This window comes from Copidosoma floridanum, unplaced genomic scaffold (genome assembly GCF_036245765.1).
Source record: "Copidosoma floridanum isolate Cflo_tuat_1 unplaced genomic scaffold, Cflo_Japanese_pri ptg000013l, whole genome shotgun sequence".
Taxonomy (NCBI): domain Eukaryota; kingdom Metazoa; phylum Arthropoda; class Insecta; order Hymenoptera; family Encyrtidae; genus Copidosoma; species Copidosoma floridanum.
In genome coordinates this window covers 22,940,731-22,967,895 of record NW_028321890.1, presented here as the reverse complement: position 1 = coordinate 22,967,895, position 27,165 = coordinate 22,940,731, and the positions used below count along the sequence as shown (strand labels likewise).

General features: G+C 42.4%; 1 protein-coding gene across 1 annotated transcript in view; it reads right to left on the bottom strand.

Moving 5' to 3' along the window:
- The window catches only part of LOC106641977 (disintegrin and metalloproteinase domain-containing protein 10), a 94,373-nt gene that overhangs the window by 12,969 nt on the left and 54,239 nt on the right, over nucleotides 1–27,165 (bottom strand). The window contains exons 4-10 of the mRNA XM_089590750.1: nucleotides 18,827–19,070; nucleotides 17,339–17,479; nucleotides 15,521–15,717; nucleotides 11,423–11,563; nucleotides 5,688–5,812; nucleotides 1,418–1,546; nucleotides 428–596 (exon numbers count right to left, since the gene is read on the bottom strand). Of these exons, the coding sequence (XP_089446876.1) occupies nucleotides 428–596; nucleotides 1,418–1,546; nucleotides 5,688–5,812; nucleotides 11,423–11,563; nucleotides 15,521–15,717; nucleotides 17,339–17,479; nucleotides 18,827–19,070 (1,146 nt within the window). The remainder of the gene's footprint in view (nucleotides 1–427; nucleotides 597–1,417; nucleotides 1,547–5,687; nucleotides 5,813–11,422; nucleotides 11,564–15,520; nucleotides 15,718–17,338; nucleotides 17,480–18,826; nucleotides 19,071–27,165) is intronic.

Below are 27,165 nucleotides of genomic sequence, written 5' to 3'. Positions count from 1 at the left end.
CAGCATCAACAACAACAACAACAACAACAGCGTAATAGTACACGTGTATACACATAAGGTATAGCGCTCGCTCGGGTCATGGGCTATTTGTCGAAATAAACTCGCACAATCAGGACTGCACAATGGAGCCTCCCAACTGCTGCCCGTGTAGAGGTACCGTTAGTTCCAAGTGTAGTGGCAGAGGCAGTGGGCCATTTCTGCGTGTGCTAGCTCCAGCTCAGACAAACGCGTGTACGACGACGACCACGCTCCGCAATGCCGTAACTGTGTCCGAACGCCATACGGGTGTGTACACGTATACTGTCGAGAGTACACACGCACACACGCATGCAAAGTCGTACGCTTGGAATGAAAGTCAAGTAAACACGAGAATGTGACACATGTGGGTGAGAGAGAGAGATCCTGTAATGTACGTGTGTATACGTACCGGTGAAGCAGCCCTTGGGCGAGCGAGCCTTGGTGTTGAGCACAGGGTTGATGGCGGTCAGGCTGCATGGGCTAAAGCGATTATTGTTGCGCTTGTCGCCGCTCGTCGCACGGGCGAACATTATGAAATTGCCGTCCTCGCCGCCAGGCGTGCACTGCTCCGGGTCGTGCTGAAACGTACGGTAAAACGGCCCGCATTAAGAAGCATCCAACTCTCGCGTTTATTATATACGCTACGGATGATACAGTTTGGGGTGTAGTCACCGCTCGGGTGGGGGTTTAATAACTCGTTGTCTCAGCACCCATACCCGGTCCCGCACGAGTGTGTACTTGTATACTCTGTAAATTTAATGGTTTCTCGTACGAGCTTCGTTTCATTGCATTTTTTTTTGTTCTTTCTTAACGCGCTTATCACGCGCACGCACTGCTATGGCGCGCGGAACGAGCTCTTTCACGACAATGGCTGCTATTTCGTCCTATTGCGAAGATTTTCCGCTCCAGCGGGGGCCGTTGGCTTTTTCTTCCACTTCCTCGTCCTCTACTGCCACTTGTACTTACCTACGTGTTACCATCGGCGTCTCGCTGGAGATTTCTCAGGAGCGGGCGGTTGAGTGTGCGTCTGACCAAACGCGGGCTCGTACTACTTTAAAGTGCTCGTTTGTGCGCCCAAGGGATTTCTTTTATTATTTTTTTCCTTTCCTTACAATAGTTTCTTGCATTGTTTACTTTTTCATTGTTTTTGTGTATAAAAATGAGACGAATGATGTTAACAAACTTGCAGGCAAGTGAGATTGAACGCACGTCTGACCGAACTCGGACTCGTACTACTTAAAAGTGTTCATATGTGCAAACGGCTTCATTTTTAATTTGTTTATTTGTTTGTTATTTATTAACTATTTATCTTCTTATTACAATATTTACACAGAGGCAGTGCTGAATTTGTTATTGTTTTTATGCATGAAAATGAGATAAAAGATGCATACAAACTTACAGGCGAGCCAAAATTGTGTCCGATCTCGTGGGCGAGGGTCACGTGCGAGACCGCGGGTGGCACGTGCTTGCCGTAGTTGAGCAGCGTTACCAGGCCGGTGTTCAGGGATTTCATGCTGCCACGGTAGTGCTGGAATCAGGAAGAATTTTCTTATTTTTGTTATTATTGGATGCGAGTTTGTGGTTTGGAATCGATTTGTTGTTAAAATGCGTTTAGTAACCAAGGCAATGGAGCAAAAGTACGGTTATTGGATTTGATTTCGAGGTAGTGGATTTGTCTTTGACAGAAATATTGGAGGCTACATTGGGAACAAGAAGTTTGTACGAGCGTCGATTTGTTCGACACAGAGATTAAAACATGGTTGGAAACTTTGTAGTGAACATATATTATGTTGAAAATAATTTTTAATCATGTATAATGTTATAAGCTGTTATTTTGGACTCCTAATATATACTTTTTCGCTATAGAAACTTTGGGTGTCGTAGCCAAATCAGTACAGTCTTAGAATCTTGCCATGGACATACATGAGATCCAATCACATTCTTCTCTGACTGTCTATCACAAAATTGTCACATTGGCAATCCATTAAAAATGACCAAAAATTAGTATTCTGATAAATGCAGAGGTCCATTATTTTTTTAAATTTTATTTTATTTTATTTTTTTTTGTTACCAAAGTACAAAGCATTTTTTCATCATGAATGAAAAAAATCAACAATTTACGAAAATACAAATCTCAACTCTAGTCTTTTGATAAAGTATACTCTTACGAATGAAAGTAAAATGAAAAGTTACCCAATTGGCATCCACCCACGCGTTAACCCATATACCAATGTACAGCTGCACGCACGTACGAAAAAAAAGAGAGCAAACATGAAAAGGCTGACCGAGAGCAGCCGTTTGCTCGCCGAGCACAGGGGGGAAGGGTTAATTAAGAGCCCTCGTCCTGTGGCCTACTTCTCACCGACAAGTACAAGCACAGACACATGCCGATTGACGCCGCTCTATTCACTCCCCTGTTCTTTCTTCCGCTGCTCGATTCAGCGAGCGCGTACGTGTGTTTGCTCATCCGTGTCCTAACGAAAGAGAGAACAGAAGTCGTACAGACCCATGTCCACCTGCCACTGGCGATGCTCAACTCGTGTATAGGTATGGTAGCCGAAGTCGACGTTTACTGCCGCTATAGAGCTTTAATTCATGCATACATACATATACATGCGCTGCAAGCGTGGAAGCGGAAAGGAAAAAAAGCCAGAGTCGTAAAAAGGAGGGCGATGCGCAAAGAAGACTCGAACGCCCTGTTGAGCGGAATAACACCAACAGCAGCCAAGTGTTGGCAATTCTTTTCCCGCCACCCTTTTGCTTTTCTCGCTCTCGTGCATATAATACCATACCCGCGCGCATGTGGAAAAAAGAGCACATAAGCCTCGTTTGCTCTAATGCTCCCAACCAACCCCCCGTCCATTTTCTCGCTTTTCTCCTTTTTGCCCCGCTCTCCGGAGCTTTTCGATTGGCTTCCCTCCTATCTTTCTTTCTTTCTGGCTACCGGCTCTCTATCTCTCTCTCTCGATTGAGCTCTGCTGCAGCACCTCCGCCACCGCCTTTATTCATCTCCCCTTCTTCTTCTCCTCTCTGTATGCGCTTGTGCGCAAATCCACGCCTTTTTTTTTTTTTTTTTTTTTTTCTTCTCACTCCGGGAGAGTAGTGCTGATGCACGCCGCGCTTTTTGCCCCCCGCTTCCACTCTCGCGCACCTCTTTTTCTTCTTTTTTACACCCAAAGCGCGCCCATTCAATTCTTCTCTTTCGTTCTTCCTTTCTACCTCTTCCCCCCCCCTTCTTTTCTAATGATGAAATATACCACCGGACTACCCCCTACCCCAAACCCTTAGCCTCGTGTACGCAAGCACTTTTGGCCGAGTGCACATCAGACTTTAAAATTTCGTCGGCGGCAGCTGTTCTCAGCTTTTGAGTACATATATATGTACACCTAAGCGCTTGTGCCCTTTTTTCTTCTTCTTCTTTTTCTACCTTCCGTTGTCTGCGTATGCGAGTTTGAGGGAAAATGGGTCGGATTTCTCGGTGAAATTTCACGAATTAGCAAACCTCCCTCGAGGATCACGTATATATGTACCGTCGTTCTTCTCTGTTTTGTTCGATTGGCACCCATTTCCCTGGGATAAACTGGCGCGTGTTTTTATCAAATTTGTAGAAAGCCATGTTCGCCCGAAGGGTAGCTTTTCCAGGGTATATACGCGGTGTAGCTCCCGAGTGCTAAATGATGTAGGAAAGAAAAGGCACACCAGAAAATGCACTCGGGCACGTTTAACCGTGAAATATTGAGATGGACTTTTTTTTTTTTTTTTTTTCTTCGTCTTCTTTCTACCGCTGAATTCAAAAAAATTACGAAATACCGTCGCAACCATGACATGGCTTTGGCAAAAATGCATATTTCTCGCAACCAGAAATTCTCGCAGCTAACGGAGAAGACCAGAGATACATACGGAATACCCGAGGGCAGGGTAGGGTAAATCCCCACGCGTCTGAAACAGCGGAATCAGAACCCGTCCAAAATTAGACGAGGGGGCCGCGAATCCCGCGGGGAACCGCGAACGAGGTGTATCGTAGACTAACCAATTTAAAATTAACCCAAAGCGTCCCTGCATCTTTTCCGATAAGGGCAAAAGCGAGCTCGCGAAAGACGAAGAATATCGCGGTGCTGCGTGGGCTCACTCGCGCGGCACAAAAGAGTAAACTTGGAAGGGCGAGAGTATGTTGTTGTTGTTGCCAAAGTTCCTCGGGCATCAAACCGCACTTTGGGCGACTTTGCGCGCCACTGGCACACTGCGGAACCAGCGGAACAAGTTTATTAGAGTTTTACTTGCAAAAAGCTGGCGGGCTCCGGTGCATGCACACTGTGCGCGCACATCTGGTGCACTCGTATATGTAAATATTCTAAAGTCAATATGGACTTTGCTTGCGTACCCACGTACATTTGGGAGGTACAGAAGACGGGTGAGGGGAAAAAATATTATTGTTTAGCAAAATCACCGCTTGGCTTTGTAGTTTTGGGATTTCAAAGGGAGGGAGAGGAGACAGTCGTGTGGCTGAAAGTTTTTACCTCGTGCACTCGACACAGTTTGCAGAAAAACGCGAAAGAAAAACAACGGCGAATCGACAATAGCGTCAATTAAAACTTTGTCCCAAGCATGTAAAGAATAAAAAATAATAAATGAAAAAAAAAAAAAGAAAAAAGGTTAACAAAGCCGGTGTTCACTACGGGGGGGGGGGGGGGCAATACCATAATTGCAGGATGGGACGGCGGTGACGGAAAAAGTTCGTCACGCTTCGGTCGTAATAACTTTTTCGTACCACCGAGTGGGAAAAAAAAGCGAGCATAATCATCATCATCGCGCCGCGGAAAAAACGAACAAATCGCCGAAAATCGTCGCGTTAATTAACTACGAGCAAGTCTATGTTTAATTTTAGAAATTTTTATATTTTTTCGGCAACCCTCTCCCGCCCACACGAGGAGGGGAAAAAAAACCTTGGGACGTTGATAACTGCGAGCTAATTAGATTGAAACTCGCGGCGAGTGTAGCCTTAAAACCCGCATCAAAGGGGCGCTCGTGTTTGGCGTTTCATTCGTTACAGCAATTTAACAAACCAAAAGCTGCTCGCAAACTGGTTAATTAACTCGTGATGATGATAATTCGCTTTTTGTCCCCCCTGACCCTGCCTCGATCTGCTGGACGGTGGAAAACAACAGTCCCTCATTAAAACACGGCAAACTTTGATCCTCTGGGGCGCAAAAACTTTCCCGCAACTCATAAATAAACGTAAGAAAGGCCCCGGGAAAAAAAAGAGACGTCGTGCGTCATTTATCAGTCCAGCTCGACAAACCGAATTTGCAAAGTGTCTAAGTATACTTTGAAGGATCGCGAGCGCTCCGGCGAAGGGAGAGGACAGAGGAGGAGGAGAATGGCACTGCGGAAAGGATGTCTACTATTTATCAGGGCGCGCGTGTCTCTGGAACGGCCTCCAGGGAGTCTGACCTAGTTTCTCTTCTCGTCGGCGAGTCGATGCACCTGGCTTCTCTTCTTCGGAAAATAAATATGGCGCGGGAGGGAAGGAGGAGGAGGAGGAGGAGAAAAATAAGCCGGAAGCAAAGTGATTCGTAAGCTGCTTTGAATAAGGCGGGGTGACGAGGAGACAAGTTGATGGGCGGAAACGTCGTCGGATAAAAGGGAAGGAGGAGGGAAAAAAGACTCACCCCGTTCTTTTCGCATACTCCGCCGGCGTTCTTGAGGTCTCCGGTCCAGGCCAATCCCAGCGTGCCCATCTCAAAGTCCCGGTACGTGAACATGTACGCCAAGCAGAACGCGTCGTAGTCCTCCTCTGTAATCAAGAAAGAGAAGGTTATTTTTTTTCCTAGTGTCGCTTCTTTTTTTTTTTTATTTATTTTTATTATTGTTAGCAGTGTTAGCTGTGTTTATGTGGGTTATTTTGTCCGTATAAAATACTTATGCATAAATTGAATTATCAATTCGTTTGATGTAGTTATGAAGGAGCAAATTGATCGGGTCATTACTACTATTGTTTACAAAGTGGTACCTGATTGATGGACCAGGCTACTCTGTAACCCATCCAATTAAACCAACAAACACGTACTCAAAGTAGAGAAAAAAGAAATCGAACGATGGAATAAATAAGATCCGCAGAGGGGGACAGATGTTCGTCCCCCCCGGCTGTAATACATGCAAATGAAGCCTGCTCTTGTGTTTCATGAATTGCAACGAAGGGTATTACTTAATTTTTTTTCCAATCGTAAAAAATCGATGGGGAGATTGAAAAAAAAAAAAAAACATCGCAACGACCTTTGCAATTCATGATTTCTCTCGCCAACTGTTTGCCAAAAAGGAGACCAAGAGGTTCCCCCCTTCTGGCATGGAAATCACCGATTACTTCTCGAAGCCTTAAAAAAAAAAGAAATAAATAAATCCTCGCACACTTGTGGGCTGAAAATTTGTGAGTCAAAAATGATCGGTGACATTAAATTTTTACACTGCCCCCGACCCCCCATTATTTTTCACGAGCACAGCCATAGAAATCGTCCAGCGTCCATCATTATTTTCCAAAACCTCCGTTTCCACAAAAGCCAGCCCCTTCGAAACGACACGCGTGCAGGTAACGGCGTATCGTATACGCACACCCAATAAAATAAACGTCCACCGTTACCCTATACACCTCCTTTCTTTTCTCTCTAAAAACCCAGTCCCCGAGCGACTTTCCTCCACGTCATAAAATCCCATTATCGCAATTTCAGCAGAGCTCTCGTCACCTAATCCGCTGAAACCCCTCCGAATAATCTCCCATTTCTTCGTCTCTCACTGGCTAACGCGGCCGTCTCCGTTTCCGTATAATATATTTTCCGAAAACTGGCGTATCAGCAGCAGCAATGTCGACAGGAGCTCTGAGCGAAATATTCAAATTTCAGTCCAGAGGCCAATAGTAGAGCGCTCAGGGTGTGCCTACTGAATTGTATATATGTATACGTACACCCATACACGTGCAGGTAAGCCGATCGCCCCGCTTATGTAATTTTAAACGCTCTTCCGCAGAGGCCTACATGTATATTACCGACGTGCACAAGGTCGATGTGTGTCTTTGGCATACAGAGATAGGAAGGGGGAAAAGAAGTGGGAAAGGGAGAAAAAAAATCAAGCCACCCCTGGGAAATATCGGGGAAGGACAGAGAGGGAGAGAGAAAGAGTGGTCGTTTCGTGGCTCTGTCTAGTCAGCTGGGTGTATACCGAAGGGGGATGAGATACCGCGAAAAGGCGGCGGCAGCCAACTTATTCCATTTCGAAGTTTTGTGGACGGTGCCTCCCTCTATTCCCCTACCCACCCTCTTCCTTGCTCCGCGGCTACTGCTGCTTATATTACCTGCCGTGCTGTGTGTATATATATGGGCTACTGTTGGCTGCCCGGTCAGCCGTCAATAATGAGAAATGTTTGCCGCCGGGGAATGCGGTCCCACCACAGGCCTCCTCCTCCTCATCCTCTGTTCCTTCCTCTGCGGCTCTCTTAACTTGCCTTTCTCTCTTCTCTTTCTTAGTTGGCTGTGGTGAATACTCTTTTTTGCGGCTTCGTTGAAATACGCGGGTTATTTTCGACCCCTTCCCCCCCCCTCTCCTTTTTTACGAGAGTTATGGCGAGTTTTTGTGCTTATGGCTGAATGCGAGTGTTATTTCTGCTAAAGCTCCTTTATGACGGAGTTTGAGATTAAAAATATTGGGCAATGGAATGGTTTTTGATGATATGTATTCAAAAATGTAGATTATTTGCTCCACGCATTCATGAAGGTGCCTCTGTTATGTCAAAATTCATTTTTGAGTAGTACCAGCCGATTTTGGTCAGCCACTCATCAAGAACTTGTTTAAAAATCAAAAGACCATTTATAGTTTGTTTTAATTGGGTTGTGAATATTAAATAACATTATTTAAGAGTCCATATGATGTCGAAATGCATTTGTTAAGTAGTACAAACCGTTTTTAGTCAGACAAGTCTATTCAGAGCATGTTTGAAAACCATTTTTTTTTTAACGTTATCGTTGATTTTTTTTACTGTGTGTGTTATTTTAAATTCCCATATGATAGCTAGAAGCATTTACTTACGTATAGTAACTTAGTATAAGTCGATACTTAGTAAGTTAGTTAGTATAAGTCGATTTCGAGCAGAAATCTATATTCAATGCAAGTTTGAAAGTCTTGAAAGTTTATTAATTGTTGTGCAGAAATGCTTCATTAGCTGCTTAATGCCAAGATGAGTTTTTAAGTAGTACAAGCTGATTTTAGTCTGACGCATTCATTTAGGACAATTTAAACATTTTACCTTTTGATATTTACTTATGCGAATTATTTCGGCATGTATTACGGTGAGGCACGTTTTCAAGTAGTATGATCCGCTTTTCGTCAGGCGCATTAGTATTATGACTCTTTTAAAAACAAAACGACTTGTGGTATGTTTTTAAACCTAAGTTTACATGTTCAATTAATTTAATTTTAATATGTACAGGTTTATTTGAGTTCCTAAGGGTTTGTACGTCGTCAATTGCGATGAAGCACATTTCAAAAAGGTAAAGTTGACTTTACGTAAGTTTTCGATGTATCGTTTACCTATACAATGTTTTTTTAATGACGGCAGTGAATTTTTAAGTAGTACTAGCCGAATTTGGTCAGACGGATTGATTAAAAACAACGAATTACATATTAGCGAGAAAAAAATTTGTTGAATAATGAGCTTATCAATCCCGTAAAAAATCAGTAAGCTTTGAAAAAGTATTGAAATAAAAATTTTTAGATTAAAAGAAAGTACACTTGTGTTTTATATTACTCGTTGTTCCCTGAGGAATCATAACACTGCTCTAAATGACAAAAATCGTTTTACAGCAGCTATTATTGTTTCATTTATTAAGACTCGATACCAATTCCAGAATCATGAGTAGATTTCTTTTTAAATACAATTTGTTAATTAACATATTTACTGTGTCTTGTTATCTTGTATAGCCAAAAGCACGGGCTCATTCATAAATGTAACCACTTGCCTGTAGTCAAGCAAACAAGACCTTTTTATTCATACAAACCGACTCTATATTATACAGAGGAGCAGACGTTTTAATGCACACAAACACACACACACTCGGCCAAAAGTAGATAAAGAACCCCCCCTTCCTGTACCTTGATTCACTGCACATTTCTCAGCCCTTCGCTGTCTTTGTTTCGACCATTACAAAGAAAAAAAAAGAATAAACTGTAACACACCCTCACACATGTAGACGCCCGACCCACAAAAGAATGAAAGCTAGACGGACCAAGCCTGTATAGAGAGCACACAACGTCTGCCTTACGATTTTTCTCCCCCGCTTTGAGCTCCTACACGCTGTACACACCACACTATTGCCTCCGAGCTCGCATTCCGGTCACGTTTGCAATACAAGCTCGGAACTCCTCGGCAGCAGCCAGCCCTTTGGCGAATATCCCCGTGTGCTTTGCGCGCGAGAGCTCTCTCTCTCTCTCTCTCTCTCTCTTCTCGCGTCGCATACGTTGCAGCCAGACGGTTCGGCTCTTGCGGCTATTCAATCGGATTTCGCCGGGGGAGCGCGAGAGGTAATAACGGACTGACAGTCGCCTCGTGCCCCCGGGGCTTGGAAAACACTGGGAAAACAAACAATATTTTTTCATACGCGCACAATCGATTTTTTTTTTTTTTTTTTTTTTTTTTTTGAACCATAAAATAAAAAGCTCGTGCGACTCGCGGTTGTGGTATTACTCGCAGAGACTGAGTATGACACGCAAAGTTGCGACGGAGTCTGTGAAATCGTAAATTATGGCACGTCATGAATTATACGGGAGTAGGGAATAATGTATAACTAGATCGCGTACGGTTTTGCAAACGCGACAGTGCGGAGTTAGAAGGTGTGGAGGGGGTGGGGGAAGGTTGGAAAAGGGATGGTTAAATGTTACCGAAGATGAGGCTGAGGAGAAATAAACGGGATGTGGCCGCGTCATGAATGATAAACGGGACGAAAGAGCGGGATCAGCAAGTGGTAACAAATTCGTCGGAGAGAGCTGGTGCTTCTTTAATCGACCTTTCGTATTTTCTACAAATGAACGGGGATCAATGGGTTCTCGAGACTTAGGACAAATGTTTGGTTTTTTTTAGTTTTTCGAGATACATAAACAAAAAAAGTTTAAAAAAGTACTGAGTAAAAAAAAAAAGCAAAATTAAAGTCACACAAAATTTCCCATTATTGATACTAATACCAGAACCCATTACTTGAATCAATTAAAATAATTTTACATTAAACAAACGCTGTAAACCAAGCTTTATTTTGTTGATAGAAGCCAAACCTCTGAAAAGATCCTCTCTTATCTAGTACACACTCCAATGACGCCAAGACGTATCAGTAGTAAGATCAACGCTCGGTCAGCCCCAGCTACCACACACGCCATAGTCGTTAGAAATATTTAACAATTGATAAATTAGACACCAGCTCTGTTATTTTGATAAAATTTAAACCTCTGAAAAGATCCTTTCTCATCTAGTGTACATTCCAACAGCTCCCGAGACGTATCAGTGGTAAGATCAACGCTCGGTCAGCCCGAGCTACCATACACGCCATGGTCGTTAAAACTATTTATCAAGCGATAAATTAGACACATCAGTTCTATTATGTTATCCTCTAAAAAGATTCCCTCTCATCTGGCACGCATTCCAATAACCCCAAGACGTATCAGTAGTGAGATCAACGCTTGGTCAGACCCCGTTATGATACGAACATGGTCGTTAAAACTATTTGTCCAGCGATAAATTAGACATCAGCGCCACTACTCCTCGTTAACGATATGCTGTACACTCGTGCATAAATTCGACTGGCCTGTCCATACACAATACCACAGTTAGCGAGGATTGGGGCGAGGGGAGCATTATAAGCGCATTATTCGAATAACACGCTACACCGCTCGGCTGAAATAACGAACGGGCCGAGCCCCTCGTCCGCCTATTACCAGCATTGTTGCTCTCGGAGATCTAAAATCTGGCAGTTAATTATAAGGTGGTGGCCAGTGGGAACCTTCTATACCTGTATACGTTGTACAGTGCGTTGTATGTATAAGGTACTGGTATGATATAAACCTGTTCTGCTCACGCTACTACACGTGCAAACGGGATCTCGGACTTAGAATTTCAGTACAGTACGGCCTTCGGGACCCACCCTGGCATTCGCTGTGGAGGAGCTCTCGCGTAGCAGCTAAAAGCTAAGCAAAGCTCAAGGGTCGAGTATTCGAACTATTTGAATTGCGCGTCCGAGGCATCTCGCGCACGTGTGGGTGCACGTGTATATAGGTGTATTCGAGCGCAGGCACTCCTGCATACATAATACACGGCGCGAACTGCACTGAAGCTGAAAGCGTGGGTGTGTGTGGGTACATGTACAACTACACTCACCGGAAAAGAGCTCGAGGTATTTTTCGACGCCGTAGTTGCCGGGAAATCGGTAGTTCGGGTCCCGCAGAGCGTCACCGCTGTGCACCTTGACTCGCTTTATCATGAAGCTGATGTTGTCCGGTCGCCCGTCTTGATTAAAGTCTGAAAACAAAGGTGGAACTTTATTGAATCGCAATTTTGTAGCGCTGTTGCCTGGTGGGCCGAAAAAATATCGTACGGGCGTGGGGTACACGCGATAATCGGTTCTTGATGAAATTCAAAGGTGAAGGGCTCTTTTGGTAAAAGTTAAATTTTTGTGGCGCCCCTGGGAGAGCAATTCGTAAAGTACTTTTAATGCTTGTATATCGGTCTAATTTATACGACGGGCAGAGCAGTGGTAGCAGAGAGAGTAGTGCGGTCCCCGGCTCTGCAATTAGAAGTAACACGTGGTAATTAAATTTTTTAAACGCCGCAAATTTATCGCACGGGCGCACTGCACGTTTTGTAATTAAAACGAAAATCGGTCGATGTTTTCTTTTGTTTGCTCGAGAAGTAAATTACAGAGCGCGCGCGTGTGTAGCGCGCTACTGTACTTTTATTTGTTTTCCTGATTGAGGCAAAATTAAATTTGCAACGGAAGCTCATGAACATAACGAAGTTCGTCGTAATTTTCCGACTGCAAGTATACAATCGATTCGTCGAGGCCAGAGCTTTTCACGGATTCGTATTTTTATCTCGCCATGAGTTTGGAATAATTAATTTTTAACTCCACAATTTTCGGTAGTATACCTTAATCGGTTGATTAGAACTATCGACCGATTTCAATGTTAAAAATAAAACCTCACCACCTCCCGGACTGTAATAAATTAAACAAAAAAGGATCTGCGTCTAATTTGTCCTTCCCAACCTTTCTCTACGACTCCTTTTCCTTCTACTAACAGGCAAGTCCTAAGACTTAAAAACTCGATCCGAGACCTGATCCGTCAACGCCGGGGGCCGAGCAAAGTTCCCGAAAACTTTCTCTCTCCTTTGCCTCCGCAGTCGGAGATAAGTCGCTTCTCAAATCAACGAACAGATGTACGTACAAGAGACAAAGAGTCTTTGACAAGTCCGAAACACTGCCGTAGATTGAAGGGGCGGGGGAAGAGCCGCAGTACACGAGACTTAGCTTTGGGCCAGTAGTGCAGTGCCGGTGGAACGGGATCGAGTTAAGGGGTAAACTAGTTAGCCGACGCTGCGGGCCAATCGCGAGCGAGCGCTTTCCCATCGAGTCCGAGGAACTTGGTTCCGCTAATTGTCCCGCTCGATTTTCCGGAGCGGTGGCGTCCGTCGTCGCTAGCTTCGCCGCAATTAATCCCCCCCCCCCCCGCCCCCATCGCTTAACCTAGGGCCTTTTTTTTTGGCTTATTATCTCTACCCGATTACCCCGGGATGATTCTGTTCTTTTTTTTTTTTCCTTCCCCTCCATTTCTGTGCCTCAGCCATATCGGCTCTCGCTTGGCTGCATCGCTATACCTCCGTTCATTTGATATGGAAAGCGCATCGGGGGAGGGATGAAAAAAAAAAAAAAAAAAAAAAATTTGACTAGCGAAACGTGTCGTATTTTAAATTTATGCACTCGAAGGGGCACAAATGGCCCGTTTGTGAAAGTAATATCTGCGTTTATTAGGGAAATAAAAGAGAGAGTTTCCTCGTCCCGTGGCTCCGAAAAATATTATTCCTCCGCCGCGAGAATCGTGAGATTTAATTCACGATTTTCGTGGAATATCGCTCGTTCGCGTTTATGGGAGGAAGGGGTGAATTGTGCTCGCTCGAATCATTGAAATATTGAAGCATCGACGGTTTTTACAATCTACAACTTCTCGGAGGTACGAATAAATATTTCCAACCAATACATATATATAGGCAAGAATATTCCGATCGCGTTTCTCCCTTCAACACGACGTCCTTAGTGGGGAGACGTACCATCTCGATTTTTAATGGATAAAGTTGCTATCACAAAAGTGAATTTCTCTGATCTGATTCCACGTGAAACTCGAACTAACTATACTCTCGACGGATCCGAATCTTCTTCTCCGTGAGAAAGGGATGTACTGTATTTGATTACAGATTGAGTTTACTTATTACTTTTGAGATGGTAATTTTTTCTTCTAAACTTTAGCGTCAGAAGGAAGTACATAATATTTGTGTAGAATTTTCAAAAGTTCCATGAAACGCATGCATTAGTGAATAGTGCATGATTAATTTTGAGCGTTTGAGGGCACTGAAGGGTCATCCTTGATGAATGAGTAAACACTTACGTGCAGGACCTGCCTTGATTATTCCACCATTTCCCGTCTCGACATGCACCAATGTCCATACGTATGCAAACACGCTTAGCCTAAAGTGGACACCTAATGGCAGTGCCCACAAAAATCCCTCACGCCAATGATTTTAGTTTTTACCATCACGCAAGTTCTTCCAAAAGCATATGGTTACCCAACTCAGCGACTAAGTGACGGCGTTACACGAACCACGTCCGATTTTCCCTTATTTTCCCAGTGGACGCGGCGGCGAACTTTTCTCGACACGCGCCAAAACCGCCAAGGCGCGTGATACATTTATCTGCAAACGCGCGGCATAAATAACCAAGATTTATTGACGCTTTTCACATTAGACTACGCGCGCTCGTTCACCCCGAAAGTCCGGAATCGATGCTCGGCTCCCGAGAGGAAAGTCATCGGCAGAAGGGGAAAATCATTACTCCTAGGAAGAGCTGACCCCCTTCCGGATCAACGTAAGACCTTAAGCCGATTTCGTACCCCGAGCGACTGCGAGATTTCGTTGCGTCTCGGTTGATAGAGCGCGCGGTTAAGTGCGTGTGGGCGAGTGGGTTACTGAGGGTTATGGAGATTGCGCTCGCAGGATCGTCTTTTTTTACGATGAATATTTGACTGATCTCTCTACTGGAAAATTTTCAAGTATGCAACCACTTGGTGAAAATATTTTACTTTTCGAGTACGCATGAATTTCAATGTACGAATAGGTGGTAAAAAAATGATGTCATTCTATTTTATTTATTTTTACTCTTTGTTAAACTTCAAATCGTTTAAAGTGATTTATTTTCACTGCTATACGTGTATTCATACAATCGTAACTTTAAATCATGAGTTTATAATTGTTTTCAATTATAGAAACTAGGGGAAAATTATTATTAATGAAATTCAGATTGTCCTCGAAAATTCGTGAACAAAAAAATGTCAAATCAGTCTTGGGATTGTGTGTTTGGATTAAAAAAAAAAACCAATGCAAATATCGATTTTTCCAAATTGTAGTAAAACTCTATCGTACAAAAGCATCATCCACGTGTCGTTCCAAAAAAGTGATGACTCGATTAATTTTGTTTTTTCGGCTCCTGCAGGCAAAAGACAATCGTTACACGCCTCGATTATTCGACGCGCGTCCGTGTTTATATGTACACAAGCACCGGCATTTACGTAACCATCGTTCGGAAGATGCACGACTGCGTTGTACAATACTTTACCCTTATCTTAATTGAGTTTTACGAACGACGGAACTCGGGTAACCCATCGAGGCGCGAAATTGCGCGTCAATCAATTTCCGTTAACGTTTTCGCTGTAAAGTTTTATAAATTCAGCGCTTGTCAATTAACGCGAGTGTCCACGATACACGGTCGCGTGTCCGCGAATTAAACGCGACAGCGTTGTTGAACACGTCACAATCCGGACTCCTTTGTCCGATGCGTTTGAGCTTCGACGGGAAAATTCAATGCATATATATGTACACATCAAACAACACATTGCGTTGATAATTTTGCGATAGGAAATTCACCACGCATTTTACCCTTTCTGCGAAAGGAACCTCATAATGTAAGTATATCATCTCGAGAGGGCGATTCCCACTTAATCCTTCCTATGCATACATACACAAGCTTAACGACAGCCTGTTATACAGAGCGTCAAGAGCTGGGAGGGGGATCGAAAAGTCGTAACCACCACGGAACGGAGTCGATTTGCATTTTCAAAAGGCCACCCCCCCAGAGGTTAGTTAAAGTCCTTCCAAAGGACACCAAAGTATATACGTGTACATGTAGAGAGAGAGAGAGAGATGGCGTAATACCGGTGTGCTTGTAGATCTCGTTGACTTTCTGCACGTGCCTGGTCATAACTTCGATGCAGGCCTCCTCCGTGCCGTATCGCGCGAAGAACTGATGGTCCGCCTGGAGATACAGCATGCAGGTCGTCTTGCGTGGGTCCACCGTGTCGCGTTTGTTTAGGTGCCTCGCGTGACGCTCCTGCTGGTGCTCCTGGTATATCCTGCAACAAACAGTTTTTATTTTTTTTATTTATTTTTTTTTTTTTTACATATTGTGTACCTATAATGTAGAGTGTGGGACTTTTTTTTATTGTTTAGGGTCGCTTTTCGAGTGGCCGCGTATTTTTTCGATCGCTTCGCGGCGATTTGCAAAAGCCTCGAAACTCGCTGATTTTGTTGTTTCGGTACACAAACGCCTGTTTGCGTATTTTCTTTTTGCACGTTTTAGGAGGAGGGATCGGCGCATAGAGTGTTGGTAGTTTCGAGCGCTGGTCGGGTGGCTTTTTTTCATTTTATTTTATTTTTTTCATTCAACGACGCCACGCTCGTTATTTTGTTGTTTTCTTTGATTACTGACCGTACGGTATGGGGGGTTGGGGGGCAAAAACACTCGGAATTGCAAATTAAATTTGATTCGGTGGTTGTTTGCGACCGGGTGGGCGAATAACTACCGTTTGGGGAATCCCGAATTTGTTTTGCGACAACTGCGTCCTGTGTACAACGGGTCTGACGGTAATGTTTTAATTTGAAATTAGCGACAAAGTGATTTACACCGTGAGAATGAATTACTTTGCGAGTATTGCACGAGGAGAGGATTTTTTTTACGCTGAGCTTCTCGTTACCTTCCAAAATACTTGAACTTTCGTTCTGGTGGTTTTTTTTCTTTTTTTAAATCTCATCTCGTCTCTTGAAGTATCGTTACATCCGTGAAAAATTGACCCAGATGAGATTTCATGAAGATTATTAGTGTTAACAAGTCTCACTTCGCAATTTGACGTAATTCAACGGATATGACTTTTTTTTGCAATTAAATGTCAAAACATCTAAAACGATACTCTTTTCAGATGATAATTACGCACTTTTTAATACTTACAAATATATTTTATAAGATTAAAAAAAAAAGTTTTACTCACTATACACAGAATACTAGAATATATTTTATTGTTAAGAATTTTCGCAAAACCACCCACCAAATACCTGTGAAATCCCAAGAATGCTAGAAATATCAAAATTACCGAAAATTTTCGGTTTTCACAATCATCGAGACGAGATGGAATTTCGGTTAATCTCGTCCCTGAAATTTTTGTATACGCATGAACTGTACGTATGAATTCCATTTCGACGCATATTTCGCACACACGGGTATACTGTGTGTCGTGTCTGTACAGCTTTCGTATTTTCAAGGTATTTGTTTCAGCATAGCTACGCACTTTATTTTTCAAAGGAATTCATTATTAAATTTGTGTTTTCATTACAGATTTAGATTTTAAAAACATAGTCCATCAAATTTCACACAGCGATTGACTATTAATTAAAATTTTATTCTGCCAACAAGCAAGAGCTTTCAATGAGAAAAATTAATTTACCGATGAGGATACATTTATTTGCCCCACAATAGATAAAATAAACTCTACGCAAAATGTTAACGTGTTCAAAGGGATCAACTCGATTTTTGGAGGAAAAAGGTAATTATATTTTAGATAGGAGTAGTCCGAAAATGTATACCCTGATTCTCCTCAGCCGACGGTATCTATAGATCTCCAGCTTTGGATCAGCGAAGGGAGGGGCGAAATATCTTGGGTGAAATCTTCACTTCGGGAGGATCAAAAGGGTAAAAGCAGCTCCACGTACCTTTCGAGATTATCGCGCTGCACTTCCGGGAGCTCGGTGAACTCCTTCGAGTAGAATCCGCCGTGCGATTGGACCTCATTGTCCAGCAAGTGTTCGTAGAGCGGCTCCGAGGTATCGTTCGACGATCCGGGCCTGTGAAGACAAAGTTAAGGTTATACATACACAAGCGCGGAGATCCATGGGTGAACGAGTAATTTTGTACAAAACCCTATTCTGCAGAGATAAGGTATAATATAACTTTCTTTCAGTGGACCTTTTATTCCCTTTGTTCCCTGGTATCATTTCTTAATTCGATTAAGCGATAAAAGAAGCCGAGGGAAACGAAGAAAATGTAATTTCCGCTTTTTGTGCGGTTCGGGAAGCTGAGCGCTTCTTACTTTAAATGTATACATTGTCGCGGAAAATCAGAATCCAGGAGGGACGCTGTGGTATAATTTTTTTTAATATTTATGAAATTCATAACACCGATGGAGGAAATCATTTACGATTTATGAATAATGCATTTTCTTTAATTCAGGAATTTTATTTTTTTACATTAACCATACAGCTCTTTTTATGTGGAATAATGAGAAGATATTATACTCTAAAGAATTAATCAAGTTAAAATTAAGTGCAATCAGTTGAATTTTGAGATAAGAAAGCTCCCGAAAAAAATTACTATATTGCATGAATCAAATAAAAAAATCACTTATCATCAAAATAAATAAGCTCAATAAGTTAAAACTCACATAGATACTCTAGAAGTGAAAAAAGTCTGTTTGGGTATATATTCTCATTACAAGCAAAACTAATAACTACTTTTCATCTACGTACCTATAGAGTACATTTTTTACATATTCGTGTCTAAGTGACTTTTAGTTCATTGATTAACAAGAAAAATAAAAGATCTAGTATCCGATTTTTTAAAACTTTTTTTATGGTACAACACCTTTGATGAATAAATTAACGTTTTCTACCATTGAAAAATAAAATGTTCCTCTTTCATCGAGCCCATGGCAATAAAATAAATCTACATTTACTTTTGATACTTCGAACATTTGAAGTTTAACACTTGCATCGATTAAATTCCACACGCATCAGTTCTTTTTTGTCGTATGTTCAATAATCATTTTTGTTAAAAATGGCGAGAGTGATTTCGAATACCACTCACCTCCAATCCAGCTAAAAATTCGTACGGAAGGATTTTTTGACGTTTATGGGCATTGAAATTGGTGCAAAATTTTTGAATACCTACAGGTCGCTCCAAAAAAAACGTACCGATATTCTGGCAAAATTTTCTTTTCAAGCATCATCCGCAAACGCGTCATTTAATATAAAAAAGAAAACTCCTACACATTTATTTAAAAAAAAATAAAGGCGAGTGTATTCATTATCTACATCCAAAAAATGCCCAAAAAAATTAAACCCAATGAAAAAGCATCATTGTTCCTATTTCCCGAATAACGATAGCTCAAAAACGATAAGACAGTGGCATCTCACCTCTGCAACGACTCCCGAAGTCTGCCATTCTTGAGATCCTGGCTGGCGCAGCGCAGCGGCTGGCTCGGCTTCTCGACATCGGACTTGCGATAGGCTATGGTGTGGTAGTACGGCGAGGTGTCGTCTTCGTCGCTCGAGTATCTGCTGGACGGCTCGATGTAGTACTCGTCGAGGCTCGTCACCACGCTGCCGTCCAGCAGACCGTCCTCCGTCACGACGGCCTGGACCGACGCGTTCTCGTCCTCTGTAACATTTCAAGGATATGCGTTCCGTTAAACGACTGTACGTGACCACTTTTTTTAGTCGAGATTTATTTTTTACCCTCATAACTCGTGAGTGCAACTAAATAAAGCTGTAATGAATCGTCAGAGTACGAGTAGAGACAATAGATGGAATTGATAATTAGAGAGTGGCCCATGTAAATCAATAATGGCACGTCATCAATGCGAGTTGAATCTAATAGCGGATCCAAGCGAATATCACATCAAAGTGCGAATGGAAGAGTTATCCTATTAATGTCCCGTCAGGCTCTGTTTCGAAGAATCGAAACAATGAATGTAAAAATCGATTGCACCGCGTAACACGACGTAGTTCCCATTGATTTTTGCGCGAGTATGGCAGTGCAAAACCGAAATACGAAACGATGGGCTACGCGAAAATCTCTCGTGGAACGTCACTGACGTTGCCAATCCGATTGCCTTTTTCCACGTTTGGTGAACGTAAACGTTTAGAGAGCAATCAATAGAGCTGCGGTAATGACGTCAAAAAATATTTTTGGTAAAATATCGTCGGAGAGAAAAGTTCCGTAAGTGTGTGTGCTATACAGTACATGATGCGATGTAATTTGTAAATATAATTTATATACTGCAAACATTTTTTCCAACTCCATGTATCGCAAGAAAGTACCAAGAAATAAAAAAATAAAAGAAAGCTTTGCATGATTAGGGTTACTGTTATATACATGATATATATGGAATATGCTTCAATCCTAGTGACTGTTATTTTAAACAAGAATTTGTCCTCAAAAAATTCAAAAAATCCAATGAACGTGATGTGGTTAACTACTCATACTATACAAAAAATTTGTAATATTTTAAAACTAAAACCAAGACATGTAAGGCTAAAATATTTAACAATAATAAAATATAAAAACATAATTTTAATCTCTAATATTTTATTCATTAACGATTACGCAAATAACAATACCCAAAAGTTTCTCCATCAAATGCAAACCATCAAATTTTTATTACAATGTCGTCAATGTCCGATAAAATTTTATAAGCGAGAAAAATAAAAATACATGGCTAACAACGATGATGTGATAAACAAATAAACGTAATATACCCACACATCGAAAATAAATAAGGTTCCACGAGAAGGAGGAGGAAGAGGATTACCATCATCAATTTATTGCCCAGTAGTGCGCGTCATAGTACGCCCACCTTTTTGGAAAGCCAATTTGACTAAATTAGACGGGGGCTTAAGTTTGTCCTTAAGTAAGTGGATATATATTAATGTATTTTATGCTATCTCACGTAAAATAAACACAGAGCGTTTAATCCCCCCGTGAATTAACTCGGGTTATACATTACGTAGTAGGTATACCGTATTCGGGCTCAAACAATGTAAGATTTATTAATGAACCCGCAGGCACTGTGCCAAGATACCAACTGTGTGCTCACTCATCTATTACATAAATATGATGATGAACTTTTTTTTTCCATCAAAATATTTTACCATCCAATAAAGTATACGTATCATATAGATGTCCTTCCCGACTCTCCTTGTATCCTTGCGATCTACTCGGTCCGTCTTCATACCTCCCGCTTACTTCTCCCGTTATATCTACGAGCTCATACAATCAAGGACAAAGGTGGCTTTAACTATCCTTACATAGATAGTAACGGCAAAATTAATACCAAGAGCTATGGGCAAATATATATGTATGTATGCCAAATATAAAATAGCCACGTAATGCCACTAATGCCTTCGCGCGTGAGCGCTCCGTCGACGCGAACGCCGTGATTAATTTCATGTGGCGTCGAAGGGAGAATTCGAGGATGCGGACGAAGGAGAACGTGTACCATTGTCAGGCCGGATTATTGGCTGGGGTGGTGTAATATAATGGGGAAAGTCGCGCGCGCGTGGAGCCATTGTCATCTGGAAAGGCCCAAGTGGAGGCGCTAATTTCGTTTGCCCCCCTCCCTCACGCGTTTGGCTACTATACGTGCGTTGGGGGTGAAATGGAAATCGTGTATAAGGTTTAATTTGCGAGACCCCAGAGACTTCGAGAAGGGGGAGGGTGGTGCCTTCAATTAGGGTGAGATTAGCGATTAAGTCGCTTTTGTTTGCGAGTCATTGATTTCGTTTGGGGGGAATTATAGTGGGGTAATGAGGAAGAAGGGATGCTCGTTTTTCACGCAACTAATGATATTTTCCGTCGGTGACAAGTACACAACGTAAATATCTTTACGAGACACTGTTTGCTTTTGTATCCTACAAAGTTCGAGAGGATCGATGTTGTTCAACGCGAAGATTTTTTTTTTTTCAGGGATTACATTCTCCCTTCGAAGCGAGCGATTCAGAGTTATGTGGAGGAAAAAAAAAAAAACAAATGCATTTTTGTCGATAAAAGTGAGGAGTAATTGGCAAAAAAAAGCATCCGTTGGGGATTTTCGCAAGCTCGCAGAAGTTTCAATGCTGATTCGGATTTTTTTTTTCTTATTATTTAATCAAGATTCATCGAAACAATGTTCTTTTTTTTGGAAAAATATTAAAAAAATTATAATAAAAACCGATCCTAGCTGTAGTGTAAAGATACAAACAATGTACATGCCATGTAAAAAATGACGGAAAATGGAATTTCTTTCATAATGTTGAGTTGATTTTATCCTCTACACATAAGTAAATTTTCCACCGCCTACTATATTTCTTTGTTGCTAAATAAATAAAATTGATTGAAGAGTCATCCGAGTACTTTGACCCTCCAGAAACATCGTACGAAATAACCCAATGCAATGCTAACACATAAAACTCGTGCCGAGGTCAAAGTATTTTAAATAAATGAGTTATCTCCAAAACGTAAATTTAAAAAAAATCAATGAAACCGTACACATGTCCGAAGTAACAGTTGCATATAGACTCTATAATGGAACATTTTTTTCCAAGCTCATGCTCATTTTTCATAAACGAGCGCGACAAAAGCACGCAAATGAGCGTACAGCAAACAATATACGTATATATTATACACTAAAAGCTCACTATAAAACAAGAGGACGGGGAGAACAAAAAAAAAGAGCCCAAGCATGCTATAGCGAATTTTTCATTAGACGCATTAACAGGGCACTCGAGAAGAGCAGCAGGAAAATCTCCGTCCCGTTCGGGAGGAGGGGGGAAAAAAAGAAGGCAAAACCTGAGCACTACGTGCTGGCGCTTAAAAATTACGTTTCCCCGGCAGGAAGGAGGAAGGCGAGTCGTGAAATTAATACGCCTTAAGGCGGTGGGGCGCATCTGATAATCCGTACTCCCCAAAGGGGGGGGGGGCTTTCTTTTTCCCTCCTCGGCAGGCGCGAGCAGCGGGACTTAATTGGAATCTCCCCTCGAAATTCCGCATCACCGGCAGTATATAGTCCAAAAGTTATTTGCACAATGGGGGAACGGCATAATCTCGGCGCAGTTTTAAGTGACTTAGCTGTTCCTTCTTCTACTTCTACTTTGTCTCTTTGCGAGGGGGGGGGGGGAGGAGGGTTCCTCCTCTGCTCGGCAAAGATTTCCCGTAACTGCGGGGAGAGGAAGCCAAGGCTTGCCACCACTACCACCACCACGACGATCACCAGCAGCTTTTGTCTTATTCCAATTGTCGCGCTTTTGTCGCTCGAGCGCGCGTGTGTACGCGACGAGTTTTTCCCGAACGAGAAATCATTCCGCCGAATTTGAGGCTTTTTGTCTGGGTAATGCCGAACGCCCGACTAAAGTTACTACAGTCTCCGTAATGGGGAATCGAAGGCCTTTGTCTTGGCGAACGAGTCGATCACTCGCGGGGGATCCGCAAATATAATCGAGCCAGCCGCGTACCGCAACAAAAAAAAAGTACTTGAGATATTTACATTCGTCATTATTGTACAAAACCATAGAAAAAAAAAAAAAAAAACAACGAGAAGCCGCGAACAAAAAAGGCTTGTATTATTTACTTTCGTTCCCTCTCCCGCAGAGGAAAGCAAATTCAATTGCACTTGCGTATCAAAAGGGGAAAAGAATACGTATACGCAAAGAGGAGGAAAAAAAATGGCCACACGGAAGAGGAGAAGGGTGGGTACAGTACCACCGAGCGAGTGAAGGAAAAATTGAATAAAGCGAGCTCGGCCCGTGTTTATATATGTACAGAGGTAGGGTACTGCTTCGTGCAACATTGATACACAAGCGAAAAGTACACACCGGGTAAGGTATACATACGCAGCTCCAAGAAAGAAAGAAAGAAAGAAAGAAAGGTATCACAATGGCGGCTCGGGTTGTTCTCCTTTGAAGGAATACCTCCGCGAGTAACAAGCGAGCGCACAGAAGGTAGGAGGAGGGCGGGAAAAAAAAAAAATAAAATAAGGAGCTCCAAGATAATTTCCAGCGGCTCCTGATGTGTATTCGGGCCACGTGTCGGGGCATTAATTCAGCTTTGGGGGGTAAGGGAGCGATCGACTGAATTATCGCGATCCGTCCTATCAATTACGCCGAGGAACCGGTCAGCGCTCGTCCGCCCCCGTATTTCATCCGGGCCACCTGCGTCAGCTCCCACCGGGATCTATGGGGTTGAAAGACCCGAGCTTCCGCTGGAAAAGAAAAAGAAAAGGCGGCAGAGGCGTCTGGAAAATCTTGGTGCGCGCGTAAGTGCATTCGAAGCCTTGCGAATTATATAAGTACACTATATATACATATATACCTCGCAGTGGATATAGGAGAGAGCACCTATTCGTTTGCTCGAGGTTCGTGCGCGCGCCACCGGTATCATCTACCTTAGGTATGGATTCGACGACTTGTTTAACCCGAAAAGACACCGCTCGAATATAGATGAGGCACACGCGCTTTCGCCGGGGAGAGTGGCCGCACATAGATCCTGTGTCAACCTTCGGGAGGGGGGGGGTGAGTTATATATATATATATGTTACCCCACCTAAGAGAAGACACGCGCGTCGGCTGCGTTTTCGTGGATATTATTGCGTGCATGTGAGGGGTTGGTGTACGCGGTGGAGGTTGGGAGGGTATTTTTCTTCCGACGAGCGATAGGAATTGGATGTAGCGCGACGGCGCTATTGGGAGGATGATTTGTGCGTCTCACTGCTCTCCTAACTTATGGCCGCGCGTCCTCTCATGGGGGATCTCTAGGGGGTTATTTCGGAATATTGTGAAGCATCGTTGCGTCACTCGAATAGATAGAACTTTTCCGATGTTCCATATGTTTGGTGGTGTGCATATTACGTTCAGTTTTATTACTTCGTTCACTGCTGTCTCGGAGAAATGGGATTGTTAGGGGCTCGCTTTGAATGAATTAACTATCCTAGTGAGTATCAATTTTGATACGCAACGAAATTTCTCATGCATATAAAGGTAGGTATAAAAAAATACTCCTAAAAAGTTTTGTCACCAATAAAATGAACCTGCTAGATCCATAACATTTTTTTTTCCCTGTTGTTGCTAATTTCCATATTGAAATTTCCATATTTTTTACGATTGTACGAGCTTTATGGAATATCTTGGCTCGAGAACGGCGTAAGGGCAGGAAAACGTGATACCACAATATACATCCACTGCAAGTGCAATGCCAAAAGACTAGCAACAGTGTTGGGATGTAAGTGTACGTAAGAGTGAAGGCCTTTGGCTACATATTTGATAATATTCACCACTTATTATCGCTAAAGCGTTTTTTATTTTTTTATCTTTACAACACTGTGTAGCTATATTCGATGACTCATGAGATTTTAAAGGCTTTAATTCAGAAATGAAACACGTAGTTATTCCCCCAAGTACTAATTAATTCACACGAGAATTTCGTTGACTGGAGTGACAGAGTATTTTTTTATCAAAGTGAGAGATCTATCGTACAATTTTTGTTCCTCCCCCCACTTGGAAGGAAAGTACGTAGCTTCCGATAAAACTTTGGAAAATGATTTCTGGCATATATAAATATATCCTATGATGGAAGAAAGTTCCTATAAAACGACCCTACGGCCATTTAATTAATTTTCGATATCGTGCCTATAGCTGGGCCACAGTTGAACAATAAAGTTCGATCCTTGGGTCGTTCAAAAACAGTATTTTCGATCGAAAAGAAATCTCGTTCGGTTCGGTGCTTCCAATCGAATTTTTACATCCATTTGAGCAGAGGAGGCCATCCAATCTCAATTTTCATGGAAATCCAGTGGCTCAACTTTTAATGCGAAGTACCGAGTCAAAAATTTTTTCCTTCCCCCGGGAACGACCCCAACCCAAGGCACTCTTCAACCCAGCACATCGTAAAATATCGACTAAAACGTCCCTTGCGGCGATTCAAGGGCCCCAAAGGTACGTAGCAGAAACCATACGCTAAAACTTCCTCAAAACCCCTTCACTCCTCCCCTGTGTCAGTACGGATTATCATTCAACCGAGGACCCAAAAAGCCCTTTGAGCCTCGACGCTCGTACTGCCAAACCCTCAAAGCTCCCGTGTACGCGCGAAAAAATTAAACAAAATTCCAGAAGCCCCCTCGCCAACATTTTACTACATAATCATTCATGTATTCGATCCCAAGCGCAACGGGGGGCAGCCAACTCGGAGGGGTGGGAGGGACGCTCGCGCGATAAAGTGCGCAATAAAGCGGAAAAAGGTTGAAAGGGACAAGAGAGCGAGAGAGAGCTCTGATAATACTCCGGGGGGGAGGGGGGGGGGGGAGAAAAACGAGGGAAAAACTAGCAGACAGCCGGGTGTAAGGGAAAAGGCAGGGGCATCTATGTAGAGGTAGCTGGTTCTCTGCTCATGACGTATAGGGAGGAGGAGGGAAAAAACTGGAGAAATGGATGTAAAAGGGCAGGTAGGTGGGTGGGCGCCATAATGAAATATAAACCCCATGAAATCTGCAGGCGGACGCTGACGGCTCTTTGTTTTACCCAACAGGGAAGAAGGCCAGACCGTGGCCAACCATGGGAAACAGACGCTCGGCTGTGGTACAGCAGCGGCGTATATGTATGTACATCGGAGTCGCAGGGATGGGGTCGACGCGGTGGGCCATCATCGCGGCGCGCAGACAAAACTGCTGGGGCGCGGCTCTCGATTTCCTTTTTTTTTTTTTTTTTTTTTTTTTTTTTTCTTTCTACCCACCACCACTGCACGAAGCTACTTTCGTTCCCTCTCTCTCTCTCTCTTTCTCTGTTTTGCTTTTTTTCATCTCTAGCTTGCCATTTCTAAAGATGAGCTTGTTGGACTCGTTTTTTGAACGTATATACGTGGCTGCAGTGGAGGAGGTGGGCGCAAGCGACGTTGAAACTTTCATGGCGTTTCGAAGGGGGTTCCTGAGAATCACGGCATTCGCTATTGTGTATAAGACTCCTTTGCTGTCTGCGAGACGTATGTGTTTTTTTTTTTTTTTTTTTTTTTTGTTTTTTTTGCAAAAATAAAAAAAAGAGAAATCTTTCTTGTTGAAAAGGATGCGGTTAATAATAAAATGAAAAAAAAAAAAAAAAAGATTGAGGAGCTCGTTTGGTTTCAATTTTTTTGTTTGTTTTTCAATAATGGTATAGAATCATGACTACACTTTATTCGAGTGGTTTGTTGATTCTGAAACTGAGAAAAAACATGATTCGACAAAGAAAATTGTCAATTTTATGAGCTAATTGAAAAATTCTCCAAATTTCTTTGCTTCACTAATTTAGTACAAAAATGTACAGCATCTCGTTGGAGATTAAAAATTATCAAATATTGAATACCATATTGAAGTATGAAAAAAACTAAAAAATCCACTTAAAATTAAATTTGAAACGGCAGAAGATACCTAACTTGAACTACAAATGAAAAATTCAAACATCTTAACCTTGTTTAAAACACGCTTTTTTGGATGGACAATTACACCTTGTCTTTTTAGCGGCTAAAAAACATCTGACAGACAAAAAAAAAAAAAAAAAAAAAAAAAAAAGAATTAGAGGGAAAATTTCGCACGAGTCACCTTAGAAAAACTACATGCAAAGGCGTTTCTCGAAACAAGATCAATCGCGACGTAGCTTCCTCGTATATAGTATGCACAGCACGAAGAGAGAAAGTCGCCCCGAAGTGACAACAATGTTGGAGCTTTGTGACTATGATCGTGGAATTCCTTATGTCT